Source organism: Gorilla gorilla, chromosome 2 (genome assembly GCF_029281585.2).
Source record: "Gorilla gorilla gorilla isolate KB3781 chromosome 2, NHGRI_mGorGor1-v2.1_pri, whole genome shotgun sequence".
Classification (NCBI taxonomy): Eukaryota; Metazoa; Chordata; class Mammalia; order Primates; family Hominidae; genus Gorilla; species Gorilla gorilla.
The window spans coordinates 46,746,412-46,767,636 of record NC_086017.1 but is presented as its reverse complement, the minus strand read 5'-3'; the positions used below and the strand labels follow the sequence as shown (position 1 = coordinate 46,767,636).

The 21,225-nt window shown below is 43.0% G+C and overlaps 1 protein-coding gene across 3 annotated transcripts in view; it reads left to right on the top strand.

The window, feature by feature from the left end:
• The window catches only part of TRANK1 (tetratricopeptide repeat and ankyrin repeat containing 1), a 119,257-nt gene that overhangs the window by 78,070 nt on the left and 19,962 nt on the right, over positions 1–21,225 (top strand). For all 3 annotated transcript variants that reach the window (XM_055381224.2, XM_019024287.4, XM_063703690.1), the window contains exons 10-16: positions 3,840–4,001; positions 7,155–7,409; positions 9,425–9,601; positions 10,269–13,145; positions 15,965–16,164; positions 16,454–16,591; positions 20,962–21,108. In XM_055381224.2, coding sequence (XP_055237199.2) covers positions 3,840–4,001; positions 7,155–7,409; positions 9,425–9,601; positions 10,269–13,145; positions 15,965–16,164; positions 16,454–16,591; positions 20,962–21,108 — 3,956 coding nt within the window. The remainder of the gene's footprint in view (positions 1–3,839; positions 4,002–7,154; positions 7,410–9,424; positions 9,602–10,268; positions 13,146–15,964; positions 16,165–16,453; positions 16,592–20,961; positions 21,109–21,225) is intronic.

Below are 21,225 nucleotides of genomic sequence, written 5' to 3'. Positions count from 1 at the left end.
ATTATTAACAGGTTCTTGGAAACTGACTTTAAGCAAAATGATGTATAACAAAACCAGTTTTACCATAGGTTAATTGGTAACAAGAGTTAAGTTCCTAAGGCATAGTTTTGGTCACAAAAACATCACCAGACTTCTAAATAAAGATCTAATATTAAACATGGAAATAAATGTGAGCTATATATACATTTAAGAAAGGTTAATAAAAGCAAGTAAGATAATTATTTACCGAGTTATTCCAGTTCAGTGTTGAAGGTGGCCACTTTATTCTGGCAGCTTAGGGAGCCAAGTGGGAGCCAGCCCTCCACAGGATTCCATTCAATTGCAGGGCTCACTCACACACATCCACACTCACTCAGACTGGGACAACTGAGACATGTCAGTTCACCTATTGTACACATCTTTGGGGTGTGGGAGGAAACCTGAGTACTTAGAGAAAATCCATGCAAAGATGGGAAGAACGTGCAAACTCCACACAGTGTCCCCGGTGGGGACCAAATTTGTTTTCTCATCGATGTTATAATGAAACTCTGTTGAAAGGAATGTTATTTGAGGACCTGCTGTATTTGCTAAATGTGATCATTGTTGAAAATTTGTAAAAGTATAGTTTTATATAAAAGCAAATTTATTGTAATTGCATGTTAGCACATTTTTATTCAGTCTTTTGTTGTTCAGTACTTATGTAGTCATCTTTTAAAAAACTCTTGATTATAATGCATAAGCAACTTTGTTTCCTGATGTTTCTTTTGACTCTTTAAGCTTATAGGAAATTTAGAAACAAAATCAGAAAAGATCAGTGAAGTAAACAAGTCACCCACAGCCCTCCTACCAAGGGATACCATTTGTCAGTATTTAGCAACTTTCCATCTGTATCATTCTCTGATTTCTTTCCTGATGTTTGAATCTTTCGCTCATCTATAACTGCCTTCTTAACAAGTCTGAACCATGTAATCATGTATTTATTATGCAGCTGCATCTAATTGTGTCTTTTGTTGAGCTTAGTATGTTTCTGTTCATTTTCATGTGAGTTTTTTACTAAACTTACTTTCCTGGGGGAAGAATGATGTTTTTGCAAAGATTCTATCAGGCAGACAAGCAGCAAGTTTCCATCAGCTTGATAGTGAAGGAAGTTTCTCTTTTACCAAAGGTCCTATTTTTTTTTTTTTTTTGTACTGTGAGTTTTCATCCTTTTTTGTGTGTCTTCATAGGTATTTTAGGATGAAGATGGGAGGGGAAAGTCCAGGGATGCTAGCCAGATATTGCTTTACTACACACAATTTCAGTCTCAGTGAGCTTCCAGCCAGGGTGATGTGGGTCTTTCTTTGCCAAATGATTATTTTCTGTTCTCTGGAGGATGATGCTATAGTGGATCTTCCTTCTGCCTGGCACCTGAACATCTCTTGATTAGAGTGGGCAATGTTTGCGCCGGAAGTGGATGTGTGTATGTTTCTGGTGTTCTGGCTTGATTTATTGAAATGTGATTTAGATGTGTGTCAGAAGGTGTGGCAGATGTTGGAGAGCTCTGTCTGGATTCCCCTGGATCCCTTTCACCATTTTTGAGTACCCCCTGACATTGGTGTGTGTGCAGTTTGAAAAGTCAGCACCCAAGGCTTGTTTTCAAGGGAGTGTCTTTGGACTTATAGTGGCTGTTTTGCTCGTGCTTCTTTTTAAACCAGAAATGTCTGGGAATTTATATTGTCCAAAGGCAGCTTGCAGCTAGTGACTGATAGGTGCGAGAATATGAAAGCCCATTTCCTTTGCCTTGCACAGGGACCACTCGGAAGTGTGACTCACACTCCAGAGCCTTCCTGTGGGATCAGGCTGAGACCACCCTCTGTGGGACTTTGCCTGACTGCATACCTGGGTTTGGCTTCCCCTCTCACCCTTACTCTGCTTCCCCCACTCCCCTACTGGTCTTCCTCCTTAATAAACTACTTGTGCACAAATCTGGTGTCTGCTGCCAGGGAACCTGACTGAAGCATGCTTTTAATTTTTTTCCTGTTTTCAAATAGGCTGTCTCTTTTAAAGTATTCCCACTCTGGTAGAACATAACGTTGAACATTCATTCATCTCTTCACAACCATGATAGTGCTACTCTGGACCAGGCTCTTTTCACTTGGTGTGAAAATAAATGTCCAGTTCTGCTCTCTTATCTGTTCAGTAAGATTCCATTTTAATTAACAATACTTTTTGATTCCTAATAAAAAAAATTTGTCATTTTTTCCAACACTTCATCAGTGACTCTTTTTCTTTCTTTCTTTCTTTCTTTCTTTCTTTCTTTCTTTCTTTTTCTTTCTTTTCTTTCTGTCTCTGTCTCTTTCTTTCTTTCTTTCTTTCTGTCTCTCTTTCTTTCTTTCTTTCTTTCTTTCTCTGTCTCTCTCTCTCTCTTTTTTCTTTTGAGACAGGGTCTTGCTCTGTTGCCCAGGCTGGAGTGCAGTGGTGTAATCATTACTCATTGCTGCCTCAACCTCCTGGGCTCAAGCAATCCTCCTGCCTCAGCCTCCTGAGTAGCTGGGACCACAGGCATGTGCCATTACACCTGGCTAATTTTTGTATTTTATTTATATATATGAATATGTCTATATATATGTATGTGTGTGTGTACATATGTATGTTTTGTAGAGACTGAGTTTTGCCATGTTGCTCAGGCTGGTCTTGAACCCCTGAGCTCAAGCAATCCACCCGTTTCAGCCTCCCAAACTGCTGGGATTACAGGAGTGAGCCACCGCACCCAGCCAGTGGGTGTTTTCTCATCATGACTACTTTATCAAATAAGTTGAATGAAAAAGATATTGCCTTCCCTTCCTTGGCCAGAGAGATGGCTCCTTACTTGGCCTTTTCCACTTGCAAATAAGACATAAAAGTTTGGGTGGCTGACATGTAGTTGGATGTTGCCATCGTGCTAAGCCATCTTTCTGCTGTCACTCCCTGAATTGTTATATCAGTTATTTATTACTGCATAACAAAATACTCCAATTTTCGTGGCTTAAAACAACAAGCATGCTGGGTGTGATGGCTCACGCCTGTAATCCCAGCACTTTGGGAGGCCGAGGCGAGTGGATTATGAGGTCAGGAGTTCAAGACCAGCCTGGCCAATATAGTGAAACCCCGTCTCTACTAAAATTACAAAAATTAGCCGGGCGCGGTGGCAGGTGCCTGTAATCCCAGCTACTCGGGAGGCAGAGGCAGGAGAATTGCTTGAACCTTGGCGACAGAAGTTACAGTAAGTGGAGATCATGCCACTGCACTCAGCCTGGGCGATAGAGTGAGACTCCGTCTCAAAAAAAAAAAAAAAAAACCAAAAAAACAAAAAAACCCCAAAAACCAACAAGCGTTTATTTGGCTCCTGATCCTACAGGTCAGCAATTTAGTCTGGGCTGTTCTTATGGCCTTAATTGAACTTACTCAAGTGTCTGCAGTCTTTGCTGATGTTGGCTGGTTTCTTTCACATCTATAGGGTCTCAGTTTGGACAACTAGGCCGATTCCTTCCTGTTCTATGTTGTCTCTTATCTCTCAGTAGGCTAGCCTGACTTGTTTACATGATGAAGGCCACAGCCTCAAGAAAGTCAGCAGAAGTATACAAGGCTTCTTGAGGCCCAGGCTTAGAAAGGACACAAAAATCACATCTACTGCATTCTATTTGTCATAGCAAGTCATGAAGCTAGTCCAGAATCAGGGGAGGGTGGAGGGGAAAGAGGCTCCACTTCTTGATGAGAGGAGCAGCAAAGTCACACTGCACAGCATGTGAGTATGTGGAGGTTTGGAGAATTGTGGTTATTTTTGCAATCTGTAACAGCTGCAATTTCTGTATTCAGAAGCATTACCTGGTGCTGTTTTGTAGGATTCAGCAATGGTGATGGACCCACTAGTGAAAACGACATTTTCAGGAAGGTCTTGGAGCAGCTGGTGAAGTATATGAACTCAGGAAACCGGTTATTGCATAAAAACTTTCTGAAGCAGGAAGTAGTTCAGAGGTTCTTGCGTCTCCTTTCTACTCTGCAAGGTAATTTTTTCCACAACGTTCAATTATGTTAAAAATGATTTATGTTCATTAAAATTCTTTTCTAATATCTGTTCAGACATTAATTTTAAAAAATAAAGATAATGTATCTACATGTAAAACATTCAGACAGCACAGAGCATTCTTTGGTGTAAAATCCATTACATACCCCTGAACTTCAACCCCTAAATCCCATCCCCAGAAACAACCTGTTACTAGCTTGTTATGTGTCCTTCTAGAATTACTGTTTGCATATACAGTCATTTAAAAAATACTATAGATATTTCTCTCTTCTGTAGATAATGGCTAATGTTGGAGTATAAAGTTATTGTAGAATTGAATGTTCTTCCTTTTCATTATGGGGAATCAGGAAACTTCCTGAAAAGAACTTTAGATGACAAAAATTTAAATAATTTGGGAAGATTCTAGAAATTCTAAGTAGGTAAAATATAATATTTTTAAAATGGACACTTCATAAGGCTGGGATGTCTCCATTTTACAAAGAGTGCAAGAAGGCATGGCCAGAGAAACCTAAAATACTCAGGTTGTGCAGCAGATGATAGTATTTAAGGCTTGGAGTTTAGCATTCAAGTCTTGTTTCCAACATACCAGATCTGTGACCTTAGGCCAATTAATTAACCTCTTTAAGCTTCAGTTTCTTCATCTCCTTGCCTTGGGTAGGGAACTAACCTCGTGAGATAATGAATATAGAACAATTAGTCTAATGTCCTGCACATAAAATGCTAGTACTCGTTAGCTGTTAGGATGGGTTGAGATGAGGCTAGGTTGTCAGCCTTTCTTTCTTAGGTATCAGTGAGTCAAAGATAACCAGCATACCTGTTACACACACTCTAGGATGGGGCCATTTTGTATGGGATCTATTAGATGTAGATATTCTGTACAAACCACATCTAGGGAGCCTTTGGTTTTTGGACTTAATGTCATTTGATCTGTGGTCCATGAAGACTGTCCTCATTTTTACTTAGGGTTGTGAAAATAAAACCTTATTTAATGGTATTTGGTAAAAATCTCATAAAAGCCCATTCGATGGGAATGCTGCTTTTCTAATGTCCTTTGTGTCTTATGGCCTGTGTTCCTGTGCCTCCTTTTTTTCTCTGTAGGGTATTGTGAGTGTTGGTATGGGTTCTTCTTTCTCTTGCTTTGGCTTGGTTACTTTCCCCTTTCCTCTTATTCCTTACTCTTTGTACCTTTCTTGAAGGTCTCTCCCTCAACTGTCTTCCAGAGCTGAGTGAGTCTCTAAACCACCCAACCTTTTTAACTTTTTTCTGTCTTCACTTTTCCTTTTTTTTTCCTCTTTGTATCCTTAACTGGCCGTAGGGTAGGCTATTTATAGCTCTTCCTATTGAAAATGACAGACTCGAGTGGGCTAAAAATTGGCAAAAAAGTGACTTTTTTTGACTCTCCTAATAAAAGTGCCAGGCTGGCTTCGAGTACAGCTGGCTTCAGGGAGCTCACCAATGTCACTATGACCCATTGTCTCCCATCTTTCAACTGAGCTCTCTGCTAGTTGGCTTCCATCTCAGACTCTCTGTGGAGATGACATTGAAGTCTCTAATCTCTGACTTGTCCCACATTTCTGGACTTGTGGACCCGTCTGTCTCTCTCTTTCAGTGGTTCGAACAAATGTCCTAGGCTTCACTTTGGATCACGATGTATACCTCTGTAGCTGAATGTGATCAGAAGGATGGAGATTCTTGATTGGCTTAGGTCCAAATCACATGCTACCCTATCTCATCCATACGTCAACAGAGAGTGCCAGAAGGTGGGAGAGGGCTGATACCAGATGATGAGTGAATAGATTCCGGGGACAAAAATTGCAAATGCCGATTTAAATAGTTTGCCTTTTACACTTTTATTCTGATTCCTGTTAAAATAAGATGATAGACTAGCCTATATTTAATTTCTTCTTATTTTAAAATGAACATTTTAAATATTAAAATGAATATTCATTTTAAGAAAACTTGGAAAAAGATGGGAAGCAAAAACTAGCAAATGCAAATCAAGTTGCTCTTATTTAGGTAATCCTTGATTTTTCTCCCCTTCTGCTCTTCCTCCCTGCTTTCTTAGTGGTAGGGTTGCCAGACAAAATACAGAATTCCCTGTTGAATTTAAATTTCAGATAAGCAATGAATAATTTTTTAGTACAAATATGTCCCTAAATATTGCATATATATACTTATACAAAAATTTATTTGTTGTTCATCTAAAATTCAAATTTAATTGGCATCCTATGTTTTTATTTGCTAAATCTGACCATCTACTTGCTGAAGATCTGTTAAAATGTTTTCTACTCTTGGCCGGGTGCAGTGGCTCACGCCTGTAATCTCAGCACTTTGGGAGGCTGAGGTGGGCAGATCACGGGGTCAGGAGATCGAGACCATCCTGGCTAACACAGTGAAACCCTGTATCTACTAAAAATACAAAAAAGTAGCCAGGTGTTGTGGTGGGCGCCTGTAGTCCCAGCTACTTGGGAGGCTGAGGCAGGAGAATGGCGTGAATCCAGGAGGTGGAGCTTGCAGTGAGCCGAGATCGCGCCACTGTATTCCAGCCTGGGCGACAGAGTGAGACTCCATCTCAAAAAAAAAAAAAAAGTTTTCTACTCTTAAGATTCACCAACAGTATGAAGTGGGATAATTTTTATCCTGTCTTTAGACATCAAAGATCAGATGGAAACATTTATTTATCATGATAAAAAATCAAGAATTAAGGGATAAGCCACCCTCTCATGGTTACCTTACGGCTCTTGACGTTTTAATTGTTCTGTAGTATCTCTCTGTATTTCAGTATTTATTAGGAAAGGACACTCTTAATATCATGCAAAATTTAAGTCAGGCTTTTGCCCTTCTGATCTCAGCAGAATACTCTGAATTCAAGTATTCTGCGTTAAGACACAGTCATCATTCTTCTGTCTCCTGGGCCAGGGTCTGTACTCTTCATAGGGTATTTCTGATCTTCCCATGAAGTCTCAAGGTCATTACACTGATGTTCATGAGTGGTTAAGCAACATGCCCCAAATAATCAATTACTTGTTTATATAATCCGTGTTAATTATATATGGATGTTGGGTTGTGACTGGGGAAAGAAGAGAAATCATATGAACGTTTTTGGAATGTGTCTTACTCTTATTTTTGAAAGAAATTCCTCCTGACCTGGTCTGTGATATTAATCAAGACTGTGCCACCACCGTCTTCAAATTCTTATTGGAAAAACAGAGATGGCCTGAGGTGCTTCTGCTGCTGACCCGCAAAGTAAGTGGAGAGCCACCGCTTGGGGATTGCCTCATCAAAGACTGCAACTTCTCAGACCTCGACATCTGTACCATCATCCCCCATCTCAGCACCTGGGACCAGCGGAAGAAACAGCTTCTGGGCTGCCTGATAGACAGTGGAGGTGAGAGTGACTGGATGCTGAGCGTTGGAGACTTGTCCACATTCTCCATGTGATGGAGTCCAGGCCACTGCCTGCCTTTCCCTTGCTTTTGGAGGCACCATGAAGTTCACCCTCATTGCCTACCCTGTATATTCTTGTTTTGAAACAGTGATGGAGGTTACTGCCCTGTAAGTGAGTTGCCCTTGAGGATCTCTGCATTTTTGTGAATTCCAGTTACTACCTTTCTCTTTTGTATGGGGAACATCAGGTGTTCTCTTTTGTACGGGAAACATCAGGTGTGTGAAGGGTCCTTGGCTCTGGTTTAGCCTACAGCAGTCATTTGCTCCTGACCTCTGGCTAGACTTTGACTTGCAGTGGATATACTATGTGGATCGTTATCTACTCCTGTGACATTCTTTTCTGATCAACAGATTGGGATTCAAGATGCTTGTTTTTAAAGAAACGGTCAAGTAATTGGTGGGTGGAAGCATCTGCTGCTTTAATGAGAACTATCATGCATGGCTGGGTGTGTGTCTGGAGTGTGCAGACATCTTGCTGAATTGGCTTTTATTTCCAAGCTGATTTAGAAACACCAACCTCCTCCTACCTCTGTCCCTCACACCTCCACTAATGCCAGTACTAACTGTGTGGCATTGGACATGCCATTTATGCCTTCATTTCCTCATTGGTAAAATGGAAATAAATAGGCCCCCTTTCATAGGGTTGTTTTGGATATTAAATAAGTTAATGTGTGCAGGCTTTTAGAAGAGTACCTTGGCTATGTAGTTCTCTGCTTGCTTCGTGCTGTATGAGGAATTGTCTTTCATGAGAAAAAACATTATGTGTTATCAATAACACATAATATGTAAGATATAACAGTGACACACAAGACAGTGTGTGTTATCAATAGCACATAATATGTAAGATATAACAGTAACACACAAGACATTGTGTGTTATCAATAGCACATTGATCCTTAGCCCTCAAAGTGCCACACACCTTGCAGAGCCTTTAGGTGTTGGCTCCATCCACAGCTTTCAGGAGGTAGGTGGGGTGGCTTCTATAATTTATTTTTTTAAACTCCTTCCTTAAGTGGAGTGTTACTTTCTTTGCCTGGAAACCACAGCTGTCATGGAATTCCTGTTTTATTCCTTGATTCAGCAAGCACTTATAGAGCACATCTCAGGATCAGGTGCTAGGAACCAAACCCACAGAGGTGAGTGCGCAGCTGCTGGAAGTGTGTGGAGGAGACTGCAGATCTATAGTGGGTGGGTCTGCCTTCTGGTGGAGGTTGGGGAACTTTGATGCAGAGGAGCTGTGTGGACTGAACTAAAAAGAAGGTGATTTCGGGTGGAGAGATGTCAGGGAAGATGGCAGTTGAGAATAGGAGCTCAGTAGAAGCAAGGGATGTGGCATGTTCTCACTCATAAGTGGCGGTTGAACAATGAAAACACATGGACAAAGGGAGGGCACATCACACACCAGGGCCTGTCAGGAGGTGGGGGGTTAGCGGAGGGATAGCATTAGAAGAAATACCTAATGTAGGTGACAGGTTGATGGGTGCAGCAAACCACCATGACACGTGTGTACCTATGTAACAAACCTGCACGTTCTGCACATGTATCCCAGAACTTAAAACTATAAAAAAAAAAAAAAAAAAGAAGCAAGGGATGTAGAAAGTGTCCTCACACTGACTGTGTTAGGTATGATGTTAGGTGGGTGTTAGGGTTTCAGTTCTCATGCCCTGTCCTCATGCCAGGACAGTGGGAATGGTGGGAACTATGCTCCTGTGGTGGGGAGCTGGAGAGGAGGCGGGGGCGAGGCCCCCAGACAGGGTGCTTGAAGGAGCTGGGCTTTCACCTTGTGGCTACTGGCAGAAGCCTTTGCCTCCCAGAATGGGTGCTGGTAGGAGGATCTTGGAAGTTAGGTAAACATTAGCTCTTCCCTTGCAACTGAATAACTGAAGCGGTCCTTCTCTCGTCAGGCGAGCCAGGCTGTGCCTGCTCACATTGCCCTTCCCTTCTCTCCTCTCCCAGCCTTGCCTGATGGTGTTCAGGAGAGCCAGGAGAGGCCAGTTGTCACGTGCCTGAAACATGAGGACTTCGAGTTAGCTTTCCTTCTCTTGACCAAGGGCGCAGACCCCCGTGCTATTTCTCTCACGGAAGGTGATACTCCTTTGCATGCAGCACTCCACATCTTTCTAGAGATCAAAGGTAAGCCCTTGTTTTTTAAGCAGCCGTTGCCTTGAGGAGGAAGCTGGATATTAGAACTGATGCTATGTTTTCTGGTCTTTCCTTTTGTGTAAACCAGTGATCTGAAAAAGGCCCATTTCTTGGCCAGGCCTGCCCGTGTCACCTGGCCCCTCACTTGTAGCGTAATGGGAAGAAGTGACCACCATGGTGAATGGTCAGGGTGGGTTGATGGAGGATTCTTAAGTTCCAGAGTTGGCTGTTGGTAGCTGAAAAATACTTTCCATTTATGTATATCATTTTCAAGGGTCTGCATATGAAGGATCTTGCTAGAATCTTATATGGTCATTTCAGGAACTACCATGACATTTGGGCTGGATAATTCTTTGTTGTAAGGCACTGTTCTGTGCATTGTAGGATATTTAGCAGCATCCCTGGCTTCCACCTACTAGCTGCCAGTGACACTCCCCTAGCTGTGACAATAAAAAATGTCTCTATACATTGCCAAATGTCCCTTGGGGAGTAAATCACCATTGGTTGAGAACCACTGAGCTCTTTAATGGATTTCAGATTTTTGGGGGAGTTCAGCATTCTGAGATGCCCCTGGCTGGCATCACTCTCAAACCCCAGGGTCTGCTGTCCCCTAAGAAGAGTGGCTCAGTGCTCACAGGGTTTGGTTTGTGTCTTTCAGCTGACATTGGTTTTAGCTTCCTCAACCATCTGTTGGATCTGTTTTGGTCCAACCCCACCGAATTCGACTACCTCAACCCCAATGTCCAGGACAGCAATGGGAACACGCTGATGCACATCCTCTTCCAGAAGGGCATGCTAAAGCGCATGAAGAAGCTGTTAGACCTGCTGGTGAAGTTTGACATCAACTTCAATCTGAAGAACAAAGAGGGCAAAGATGCACGGCACCGGATTAAGAAGAACGACTCTCTGCTCTTGGCCTGGAACAAAGCTCTGATGGAGAACAGGAGGAGGAGCCGGCAGGACTCTGCTGCCCACCTGGGGAAGCTCTCAAAGTCCACTGCCCCTGGTCACACGTCTCAGCTGAAGTCCCAGGGTTCATTCAAGTCAGTGCCATGTGGTGCCACTGCCAGAACACTGCCTGAAGGAAGTGCAGTCCCTGACAGCTGGGAGACTCTCCCAGGTACCCAGGTGACCAGGAAGGAGCCTGGAGCTCTCAGGCCCTGCTCGCTGAGAGACTGCCTTATGCAGGACATCACAGTTTTGATTCAGCAGGTTGAAGTGGATCTGTCTCTCCCAGAGGACTGTCTTCAGAACTCTGAGCCTCTGGAGGCAGGAGCTGGCAAAGAAGGAAAGAAAGATGACCAGCCGACCCTGGGTGCAGGGGCCCCTGACTGTAGTGAGGTAGGGGAAGGACATGCTCAGGTGGGCCTTGGGGCCTTGCAGCTTGTGCCTGATGATAACAGAGGGAAGGAGGGCAGTGATGATCAGGATGACTGGAGCACGCAGGAGATTGAGGCTTGCCTTCAGGACTTCGATAACATGACCTGGGAGATCGAGTGCACTTCAGAAATGCTGAAGAAGCTGTCTAGTAAGGTAATGACTAAGGTCATCAAGAAGAAAATCATCCTTGCCATTCAGCAGCTGGGAAATGGCGAGTGGACCCAGGGCCTGCAGAAGCGACTGAAGCACCTGAAAGGAAGCATTCAGCTCTTCGAAGCTAAGCTGGACAAAGGAGCCCGGATGCTCTGGGAGCTCGCCATTGACTTCTCCCCTCGATGCAGTGAGAACCCTGAGAAGATCATTGCCACGGAGCAGAACACGTGTGCAATGGAGAAATCAGGGCGGATCTACACGGAAATCATCCGGATTTGGGACATCGTCTTAGATCACTGCAAACTGGCTGATTCCATTAAGGCCATCTGCAATGCCTACAACCGGGGCTTGTCCTGTGTCCTGCGGAAGAAGCTGAAAGGTATCAATAAAGGCCAAGTGTCAGCTAACATGAAAATTCAAAAGCGTATACCTCGCTGCTATGTGGAGGACACGGAGGCCGAGAAGGGCAGGGAGCATGTCAATCCTGAGTACTTTCCCCCAGCCAGTGCAGTGGAGACAGAATATAACATCATGAAGTTCCACAGCTTCAGCACCAACATGGCCTTTAACATCCTCAATGACACGACAGCCACAGTGGAGTACCCCTTCCGGGTGGGTGAGCTTGAGTACGCGGTGATCGACCTCAATCCCAGGCCACTGGAGCCCATCATCCTTATTGGGCGAAGTGGCACTGGGAAGACAACCTGCTGCTTGTACAGATTGTGGAAGAAATTCCACGTTTACTGGGAAAAAGCTGAGCAGGCAGGAAGCCCATTGCTGGCCAAACAGGTCTGGCTGAAGAGAAGGTTGGAAGTGGAACCCGGAAAAGAGAGTCCAGGTGGGGAGGAAGAGGAGGAGGAAGAGGACGAGGAAGAGGAAGATTCTATTGAAGTGGAAACAGTAGAAAGCATAGATGAGCAGGAGTGTGAAGCCCGCACAGGAGGAGCCGGTGTGGAGCCAGCAGGGGACGGCCAAGCTGCAGAAGTATGTGCACCAGAACATCCCCACCAGCTGGAGCATTTACATCAGATCTTTGTGACCAAGAACCATGTGCTGTGCCAGGAGGTACAAAGGAATTTCATTGAGCTTTCTAAGTCCACCAAGGCCACTAGTCATTACAAACCGCTGGACCCCAACATTCACAAACTCCAGGACCTGAGGGACGAGAACTTTCCTCTGTTTGTCACTTCCAAGCAGCTGCTTCTTCTGCTTGATGCTTCTCTGCCCAAACCATTTTTTCTGAGAAACGAAGATGGAAGCTTGAAAAGAACCATCATAGGATGGTCTGCACAGGAAGAGTCAACCATTCCTAGTTGGCAAGAGGATGAAGAGGAGGCTGAGGTGGATGGGGACTACAGTGAGGAGGATAAAGCTGTAGAAATGCGTACGGGTGACAGTGACCCCCGGGTGTACGTGACGTTTGAGGTGTTCAAAAATGAAATATGGCCCAAAATGACCAAAGGGAGGACCGCCTACAACCCTGCACTGATTTGGAAAGAAATAAAATCTTTTCTAAAGGGTTCTTTTGAGGCCCTCAGCTGTCCCCATGGGAGACTCACTGAAGAAGTATATAAGAAATTAGGGAGGAAACGGTGCCCCAATTTCAAGGAAGACCGGAGTGAGATCTACAGCCTCTTCAGTCTGTATCAGCAAATCAGGTCCCAGAAAGGTTATTTTGATGAAGAGGATGTTCTGTACAACATATCCCGGAGGCTGTCGAAGCTCAGGGTGCTCCCTTGGTCCATCCACGAGCTCTATGGTGATGAGATTCAAGACTTTACCCAGGCCGAGCTGGCGCTGCTGATGAAATGCATCAATGACCCCAACGCTATGTTCCTCACGGGGGACACGGCCCAGAGCATCATGAAGGGCGTGGCCTTCCGCTTCAGCGATCTGCGCTCTCTGTTCCATTATGCCAGCAGAAACACCATAGACAAGCAGTGTGCTGTCCGGAAGCCCAAGAAGATCCACCAGCTGTACCAGAATTACAGGTCCCACTCAGGTAAGTCCAGGCCTTGGGCTTGCCTACTGGGGGTGCTTAGGCACAGACTTTGGGCTGCCTTTGAAGCTGCAGACTAGCTCTTGTTAGGTTTTTACAGCTGAAGTAAGGGTAGTATTTTGGAATTTGTTAGTAAATACGCTCATGGACAAGAGATAGTATGATTTTGGCCACTGCTCCTTAAGTTGATAATTTAAGCTGTGGTTGGGTGGCAACTGACCTTTAAGTAATTATATCTCAAGGAGTTTGCCATAACATGAATACATTTCAGGGGAACATTTAAACTGTTTGAGAACTTTCATTAAAGTACTTGGGAAGTACCTGCTCATTCTATATAAAGTAATATACCAGTTACAAGTCATTAATCCTTGAAGCAGGTTTTCTCCCAAAGAGAACAAAAAAAAAAAAAAAGGGAGGGTGGTAGGCAGTGGGAGTTAACACACACTGGGGTGCTTTTAATTTGTGTCTTAGTTTTCCCCTCTTTCTGTGCCAGGCACAATACTAAACAGTTTACGTATAGTGCTTAATCTTCATAACACCACTGCGAGGTAAGCATCAGACCCATTTTACAAAGGAGAAACTAAGGTACACAAGTTTAAATAACAGGGTACCAATGCTGGAATGTTTCCTTTATGGTTTATAGATACTAACAAATTTATCTCCTTTGGCCGACAAATATCTGTGAACAATATGGAGTATTGCTTTTCATGTTTAAAAACTGTAATGGGATCATGCTGGACATATCTTTCTGTAACTGGGTATTTTTGCCTAACGTTATGTTGTTGAGATTTCTTTCTTTTTTTTTTTTTGTTTTTTTCAGATAGAGTCTTGCTCTGTTGCTCAGGCCGGAGTGCAGTGGTGTGACCTCGGCTCACTGCAACCTCCACCTCCTGGGTTCAAGCGATTCTCCTGCCTCAGCCTCCCAAGTAGCTGGGACTACAGGCGCCTGCCACCATGTCCAGCTAATTTTGTATTTTTAGTAGAGATGGGGTTTCGCTATGTTCATCAGGCTGGTCTTGAACTCCTGACCTTGGGTGATTCACCTACCTCAGCCTCCCAAAGTGCTGGGATTACAGGCATAAGCCCTCGTGCCCAGCCTGTTGTTGAGAATTTTGCATGTTGATAATGTGGAGTTCTAGTGCATTCATTGAGGTTCACATAGCATAAAAGGCACCCATTTGAAATGTTCAGTTTAGTGTTTTTTAATGTATTCACAAGATTGTGTAACTATCACCATCATCTAATTCTAGAACATTTTCAGAAATTAAAAACCCCTCAAAACCTATAATCATAGCAGTTACTACTCATTGTGTCCTTCTTCCCATTCCACGGTAACAACTCATCTTTCTGTTTCTACGGATCTGCCTATTGTGGACATTTCATATGAGTGTAATCATATAATACATGGCCTTTTGTGTCTGGTTTCTTTCACTCAGTTTAATGTCTTTAAGGTTTATCCATGTATAGTACGTATCAGCACTTTATTCCTTTCTATGGTTGAACCATCTTTTGTTTTTTGAGTATGGTTACATCAAAAATTACTTGCCTAGTTCCCTAGAAGGCTATTTAAGTGGATTCCACTGCAACTTTTGTGCCCTTTTCTGATTCTCCTGTTAATGTAGATATATATTTGGCCCCTGCTAACTCCTAATGGGAAGGGAACCACAGTAGAAGCTTATTTGCTTAGATTCAGCAGTTTCCACTTAGGCTTATTGCTTTATATTATATACTTTTAATAACAATAGTATTGGATAGTCACATTTTCCCTTCACTATTTGGTAATAGCAATGGGGATACATATGCCCATTTCATGACGTTCTACCTAGACCATTGTATTCTATCTGGTGTTAGAAAAGGGCACCTGGCTTCTAAGAGTAGTGGAGACACCCAGGGAGGTCTATGTTCAAATCCTATCACTGGGAGATATTTATTAGCTTCTCAGACCTCAGAGTTCCTGTTTGTAAAAGTGCAATTGTCTCATCTGTCTCACTGCATTGTTGTGAGGATTTGTTGTTGTGAGGATTAAATGGGATGACTTTTTTGAAGGTGCCTGCTGTATGATAGGCATTAAGTCAATGTCACTATTAACGTCACTTCAGATATTAGAGAAGAAATGGGACCCAGGAATAAATCTCTTTGGAAAATCCTCTCTCCTGCTCTGACATTTTTTCTTAGTGTAATCCTCTCTCAACTGGGTATAAACCTGGGGGAAAAGGGTGATGGAGGCCTTGGTTGCTGTCCTTAGCTCACATGCAGCACTGTTTTTACCATGGTAATGTTGCTTCTGTAAGCACCAATGGGAGAGGACAAGGCAATTCTGGTTTCCTTACCAAAGTCAATACCAGCCCCTTATGAGAGCATTTTAACAGCTCTCATTTTTTTTTTTTTCTTTAATTGAGACGGAGTCTCTCTCTGTCACCCATGCTGGAGTGTGCTGAGGTGTGATCTTGGCTTACTGCAACCTCCGCTTCCTGGGTTCAAGCGATTCTCCTGCCTCAGCCTCCTGAGGTCTCATTGTTTATATTACATTTTTGCCTTGACTCTTCTTTGTGAGGTAATTTTCTCTAATATGAATATAGGTTGGGAATGAGATCCCACAAAACTCTCTCAGCACAGCAACATATCTCTGCCTTCTCATCCCCTGCACCCAGAGAGCTCAGGGCTGCAGTGGTAATCAAATGGGAACTGAAAACAGGCTTGCAATTATACATACTGTAGGGGCCAAATCTGCTTCTCAGGAAAAACATGTCCCCCACCCCAAATAACCAAAAAACTCAGCCATGTTGTTAATTATCCAACTTGGGTTTTCTGTTTCATTCCAGGAATCCTCAATCTGGCATCTGGAGTGGTGGATTTACTTCAGTTCTATTTCCCAGAATCTTTTGATCGCCTTCCAAGGGATTCTGGCCTCTTTGATGGTCCCAAGCCAACTGTTCTGGAGTCTTGTAGTGTAAGCGACTTGGCAATTTTGCTACGAGGGAATAAAAGGAAAACTCAGCCCATTGAATTTGGAGCCCACCAGGTGAGCTGCTTGGGATTTTATGTTTTGAAATAAAAGACAGTTTGCAATTGAAAAAAGTTTGAGAAGCTAAATTATACCACAAAGTAGCATTAAAAATAGTCCCTGTCCCACAGTGGGTGAGTTCCAGAGATGGCTGAGTGACCAAGTGTTTCAATCTTTCCCCTGGCCTGCCTGACCATGTTTATGCTGGCCATTTCTCTTTAAAAACATTACCTATCTCCCATAGAAATAGACTGAGGCTTACTGGGGTTTTCTCTGTAGAATTTGATGTTTTTTTGTTTTTCTTCAGGTAATCCTTGTGGCCAATGAAACGGCAAAGGAGAAAATTCCAGAAGAGCTGGGGTTAGCACTTGTGCTAACAATTTATGAAGCAAAAGGCTTAGAATTTGATGATGTCCTCCTTTACAACTTTTTTACTGATTCTGAGGTATGTCACACCTAATTCTTTTCACACAATGAATATTTATGTATGAGCTGAACTTCCCTCTGGGGAAGGGAATTTGGAGTTGAGGGTAAGAGAGTTTATCACAGGCTCCTGTTTGTGTTTTAGAGCATCATTCATTCAGTATGAGGTTTTGTGTGTTTAGATGTGGGTTTTGACATTAGCTGTGGGTTGTTTCACAGTGTGTCATGGGCTAGTTCCCCCGTGCCCTGCCCTTCTTTGGCTCTCTAGTACCCAAGTGCCAGTGTCCAGTTCTCATTAGCCACTGTTATCCTTGGCTCCCAGGGATGCCCAAGTTGGAGCAAGCTCTAAGGAGAGCCTTACAGATGAAGCCAAGGTTAGCAATGTCCACCCTGTGATGACAGAACTGGGTAAGGTCAGTTCATAGATAGAGACAATTCCAGGAAGACAAATGAGGCTTGGTTCCTGCCCTCTGGATCAGGTAATATGGGGGGCAAGAACAGCTTCCTTGCATGGGAGACCCCTCTAGCATGGCTTCACTACCACTGCTTGCAGCCCATGCAGATGATGGCAGCCAAAGAGTCCCCACATTGACCCCCAGTGACCTCTGTATTGGTCCACTGCTTTCACTTGGCTCCTGAGTCCTTGTGGGTTTTTCTCCCCAAGCTTAGTTCATTATGGGTAGAGGCACCAACTCACGGCCATTGTCCTGGGTTTTCTAGCCACTGTTTTCTCTTTCCCACTATCTTTTGGTGGAGACTCAGGCTGGCTGCTGACTGTACTGTGGGGTCTTCTCTGGGGACTTAGCTGGCTGTGTCCCAGTCCTTGTTGCAGACTTCCTTTGCACATGATGCATGCTTGAAGGGGCTATGTTATACCCAAGTCAAGAGCACTGTTGGCTTTAACACTTTAAAAATCTGCCCCAGAACTGACCCTTTAGATAGAGTCCTTCCCTTTTTTCTTATCATTTTTTAAATGTTATTTTGCCTTAATAGCACAACTATTACAATATTGATATAGGTGCTTTGCAATTTACAGAGTACTTTTTGAAGTCATTGTCTCACTCCACCAACCCTCTGAGGTTATATGTATTTTTATTACTCTCATTCTATTTTTTAAAATTTATTTTTATTTTTATAGAGATATGGTCTTGCTGTGTTGCCCAGGCTGGTCTCAAACTCCTGGCCTTAAGTGATCTTCCTGCCTTGGCCTCCTGAAGTGCTGAGATTATAAGCATGCGCCACCTTTATCTGTAGATAAAGCAGAAGGTCACTGAGATTAGTACATTTCTCATAGTCATAATGTAGATGGCAGAGCCTGGAGATGAACTCAGATGCTTTGAGTTCTAAATCTCTTTCCATTTTCCTTCCTTTTAAAGCCTTGCATGCGAATTGAATTCCAGAACCTTCCACAATTAGTGTATCATTGCTGTTCCTTATGCACATTCCTTTCCTATTAAATTTGGCTAATAAAATCAGATGCACACTCATTAACCCTGGAACCATTTTTACCTCTGAGGACTAACTTTTTTTTCTAATGATACATCCATCGGTCATGGTTGGACTGAGGCTCTCCTCAAAGAGGAAGGGTAAGACTTTGTTGTTTCTGTTCTTTATTAAGTACCAGTTGTATGCTTGTGCGAGTAAGAAGCTCAAGGAGCTCTGGACTTAAGGATCTGTAAATTGTGGTTGGCTCTATTTGTGAAAGAAAAATCCAGTTATGTGTCTTACCTTGATCCTGGAAGTGGCGAAGGCTCAGGTATCTTGACCCAGTGCTCCCACCAATGGCTCAGGGAGTTGCCTGAAACTAAAACAATCCCAAACAGAATCTTTTGTAAACATCCACTTCATCCTGTGTACACAGTAAGACTTTGGAAAATACTTTGGTTGGGGTTCTTCCCAGTGTTAATGTGACCATGCATTCCCTGGCCCAAGGCACACTCTCAGTTTATCATTTACAACCTCCAGGCCAAAGGGAGTCAGTCAGCAGATGAGAGGAAACGCTTTCATAAAAGGAGAGGAAAGGCAGGTCCCATATATCCCCAGCCTCCTGTGGTCTGGCTGCTTACATGGGGTTTCTTTCAAGGTAACTGAAGGCTGCTGAACAGTGATTGCTATTTGAACTTGGGGAACTGCGGAGAGCTCCTCTCTCTCCTTGACCTCTTCTTCCATCTCATTTATATTTCAGGCAAGCTCTGTCTTTGAAGCAGCTGTTATCTGGGCTTATATGTGGGTGGGTTGAGGGGTATGGGGCTTGTTGGCCTGGTTTGTGATTCTTCTCTCTGGAGGGTTTATTGTTACCTGTTGAACCACATGGTCACCAGAGCCATCTCTTGAGATGTGAAAGGGACACAGAAAGGCTACCCCAAAGCTTTTTGTAGGATGTTGCATTCTTTTTGGGGAAGAGGAAGTCATTCTTCCAGTCACCCTCAAGCTATCCTTCTGTGGGGACTTAGAAGGGTAACTGCCATTTATACCTTGCCCCAGTGGGACCTCCTTTCTTTCATACTCATGGCAGTGGGACAGAAGGGACTGTGAAAACTACAACCTTTATGGGTTGTCTAATTGACCTAGAGAATAGACCCCTCAAAGGTAGGATTGCTAGTAAAATCTAAGCCTTTTCCTTCACAATTGATGGTACCAAGAAAAGAAACTGGAAGACTTTAAATTTTCCTGCTTTTATTCCCCCAAATGCTGTAGGCCTGTATCCTTGCTACAAGTACATAAGCGCACTCCTAAAAGGCCCCACCTTGGAAATAAAATATGTTTGATTCATGAAACAGGCCATTCATGTGCCATCTGAGCAGCTTTTGCTTCTCTTACAGCTGTTTTAAAATACACTGTTCTTCCTTAGCCCTTTCAATATTAGCCAGTCCGTATCTCATGCTACCTGCCAGGAGGATCCTCTCAAATGTCAAGCACTTGTGTCTTCTGCCTACTTTCCTTGGTAAACAATTTTGTTGTCTGCATAGCTTCACAAAGAGGACAGTCACAAATATGTCCTGAAGATTGTTTTAAACCTTCCAACTACCTAAGTGATTTCATGATTTCAAAACATGGTGATTAGTACTATAATTGATTAGTAGCATAACCATTCCTATTTAATAGACAGTGTTTAAGGCATTTAACCTTGTCTACATAGTTCAAGTGATGGAGTAACTTAAGGCAGGTAGTAAACTCTATCCACTTCACCTTTTCAGCATGCTTTAAAAGTTACATAGATGGCAAGTAGCACCATTTTATAAAAAGAAAAGTAAAGGCTAGGAGAGCTACTCTCACAAGACACAGGAAAGTATGAAATATGAAGTTTCTTAAGAATTTTGAATTCTAAATTCTGCATGTAATCTGGGCACTTCAGTTTTACTGGGGTCTGTAAACTACAGCCTGTTGGCCAAATCCAGACTACCGGAGGTTTTTTATGGCATGTGGGCCAAGAAGGATTTTCACATTTTTAAATGGCCAGAAGAAAAACCCAAAGGAGAATAATATTTTATGGCATATAAAAATTATATTAAATTTGATTCAGTGTTCCCAAATAAAGTTTTGTTGGAACATGACACACTCATTCATTTACTTGTTGACTGTGGCTGGTTTAGCACCAAAATGACAGAGTTGAGTAGTTGCAAAGAGAGATCATGTGACCCGCAATGATAACAATATTTATTATTTGACACTTTAAAGAAAAAATTTAGCAACCCCTGGTGTTTGTAGTCACTTTGGTTTTGGGGTTTGGGTAAAGGAAAAAAATGGGTAAAATGTCAACTATTAAACATTGTACTAGACATTTGACACTGATTATCTGTTTTTATTTTCCCAACAAAGTTGAGTATTATTATTCTCATTTTATAGAGCAGGAGAATAAACAATGTGTTCGAGGTTGCATAATTAATAAATGGAAGAACTGTGATACAAATTTGTTCTGTCTGACCTCAGAGTCTACCTTGCACACCATAGCACTGGATTTTCTTCATCCTCGGTTAAATAATTTAGTTAGAAAATTCTGCCACATGTGTCTTAACGGCTGACCCTATGTGCATCTCTTAACCATGTTTTGAGAAGGGGTGGGGATTCCCCTGTCCATACTGATTGTAGAAATTCTTTCAATGAGAATAACTCCCTGAGCCCTTAGCATTCTTCCATGGAAGTGGTCATGTGTGCCTGGCTTCTTAGCTTCTTGGTCTAGTGTGTGGGGAATTTTCACAACTTCCCTGATCTCTGCTTGTGCAAGTTAATCTCCCTCCTGTCCATTCTAAGATCACAGGATGGATCTTTCTCAAAGTTGGGGTTGAAGGCCTGGTCCCCCGATGAGGCTTAATTTTCCATGAAGCTCAGGGAGGCTGTATGCGTAGTTCAAAAGCATATTCTGTTGGTCTTCACTTTTTTGTTGTTGTTCAGGCTTATAAGGAATGGAAGATCATTTCCTCATTCACACCTACATCAACTGACTCCAGAGAGGAAAACCGGCCGTTGGTTGAAGTACCGCTGGACAAACCAAGCTCTTCTCAGGGTCGATCTCTCATGGTGAATCCAGAAATGTACAAGGTGAATTTCTGCCGTTTGTCAACACATGTACTTGACATGGAAGTAGTGAAAAAGGCTTGGAAGAGAAGATGAGAGGAAAAATGGAGCTTGCACTTGGCTGGTTTTCCTCAGCAATGG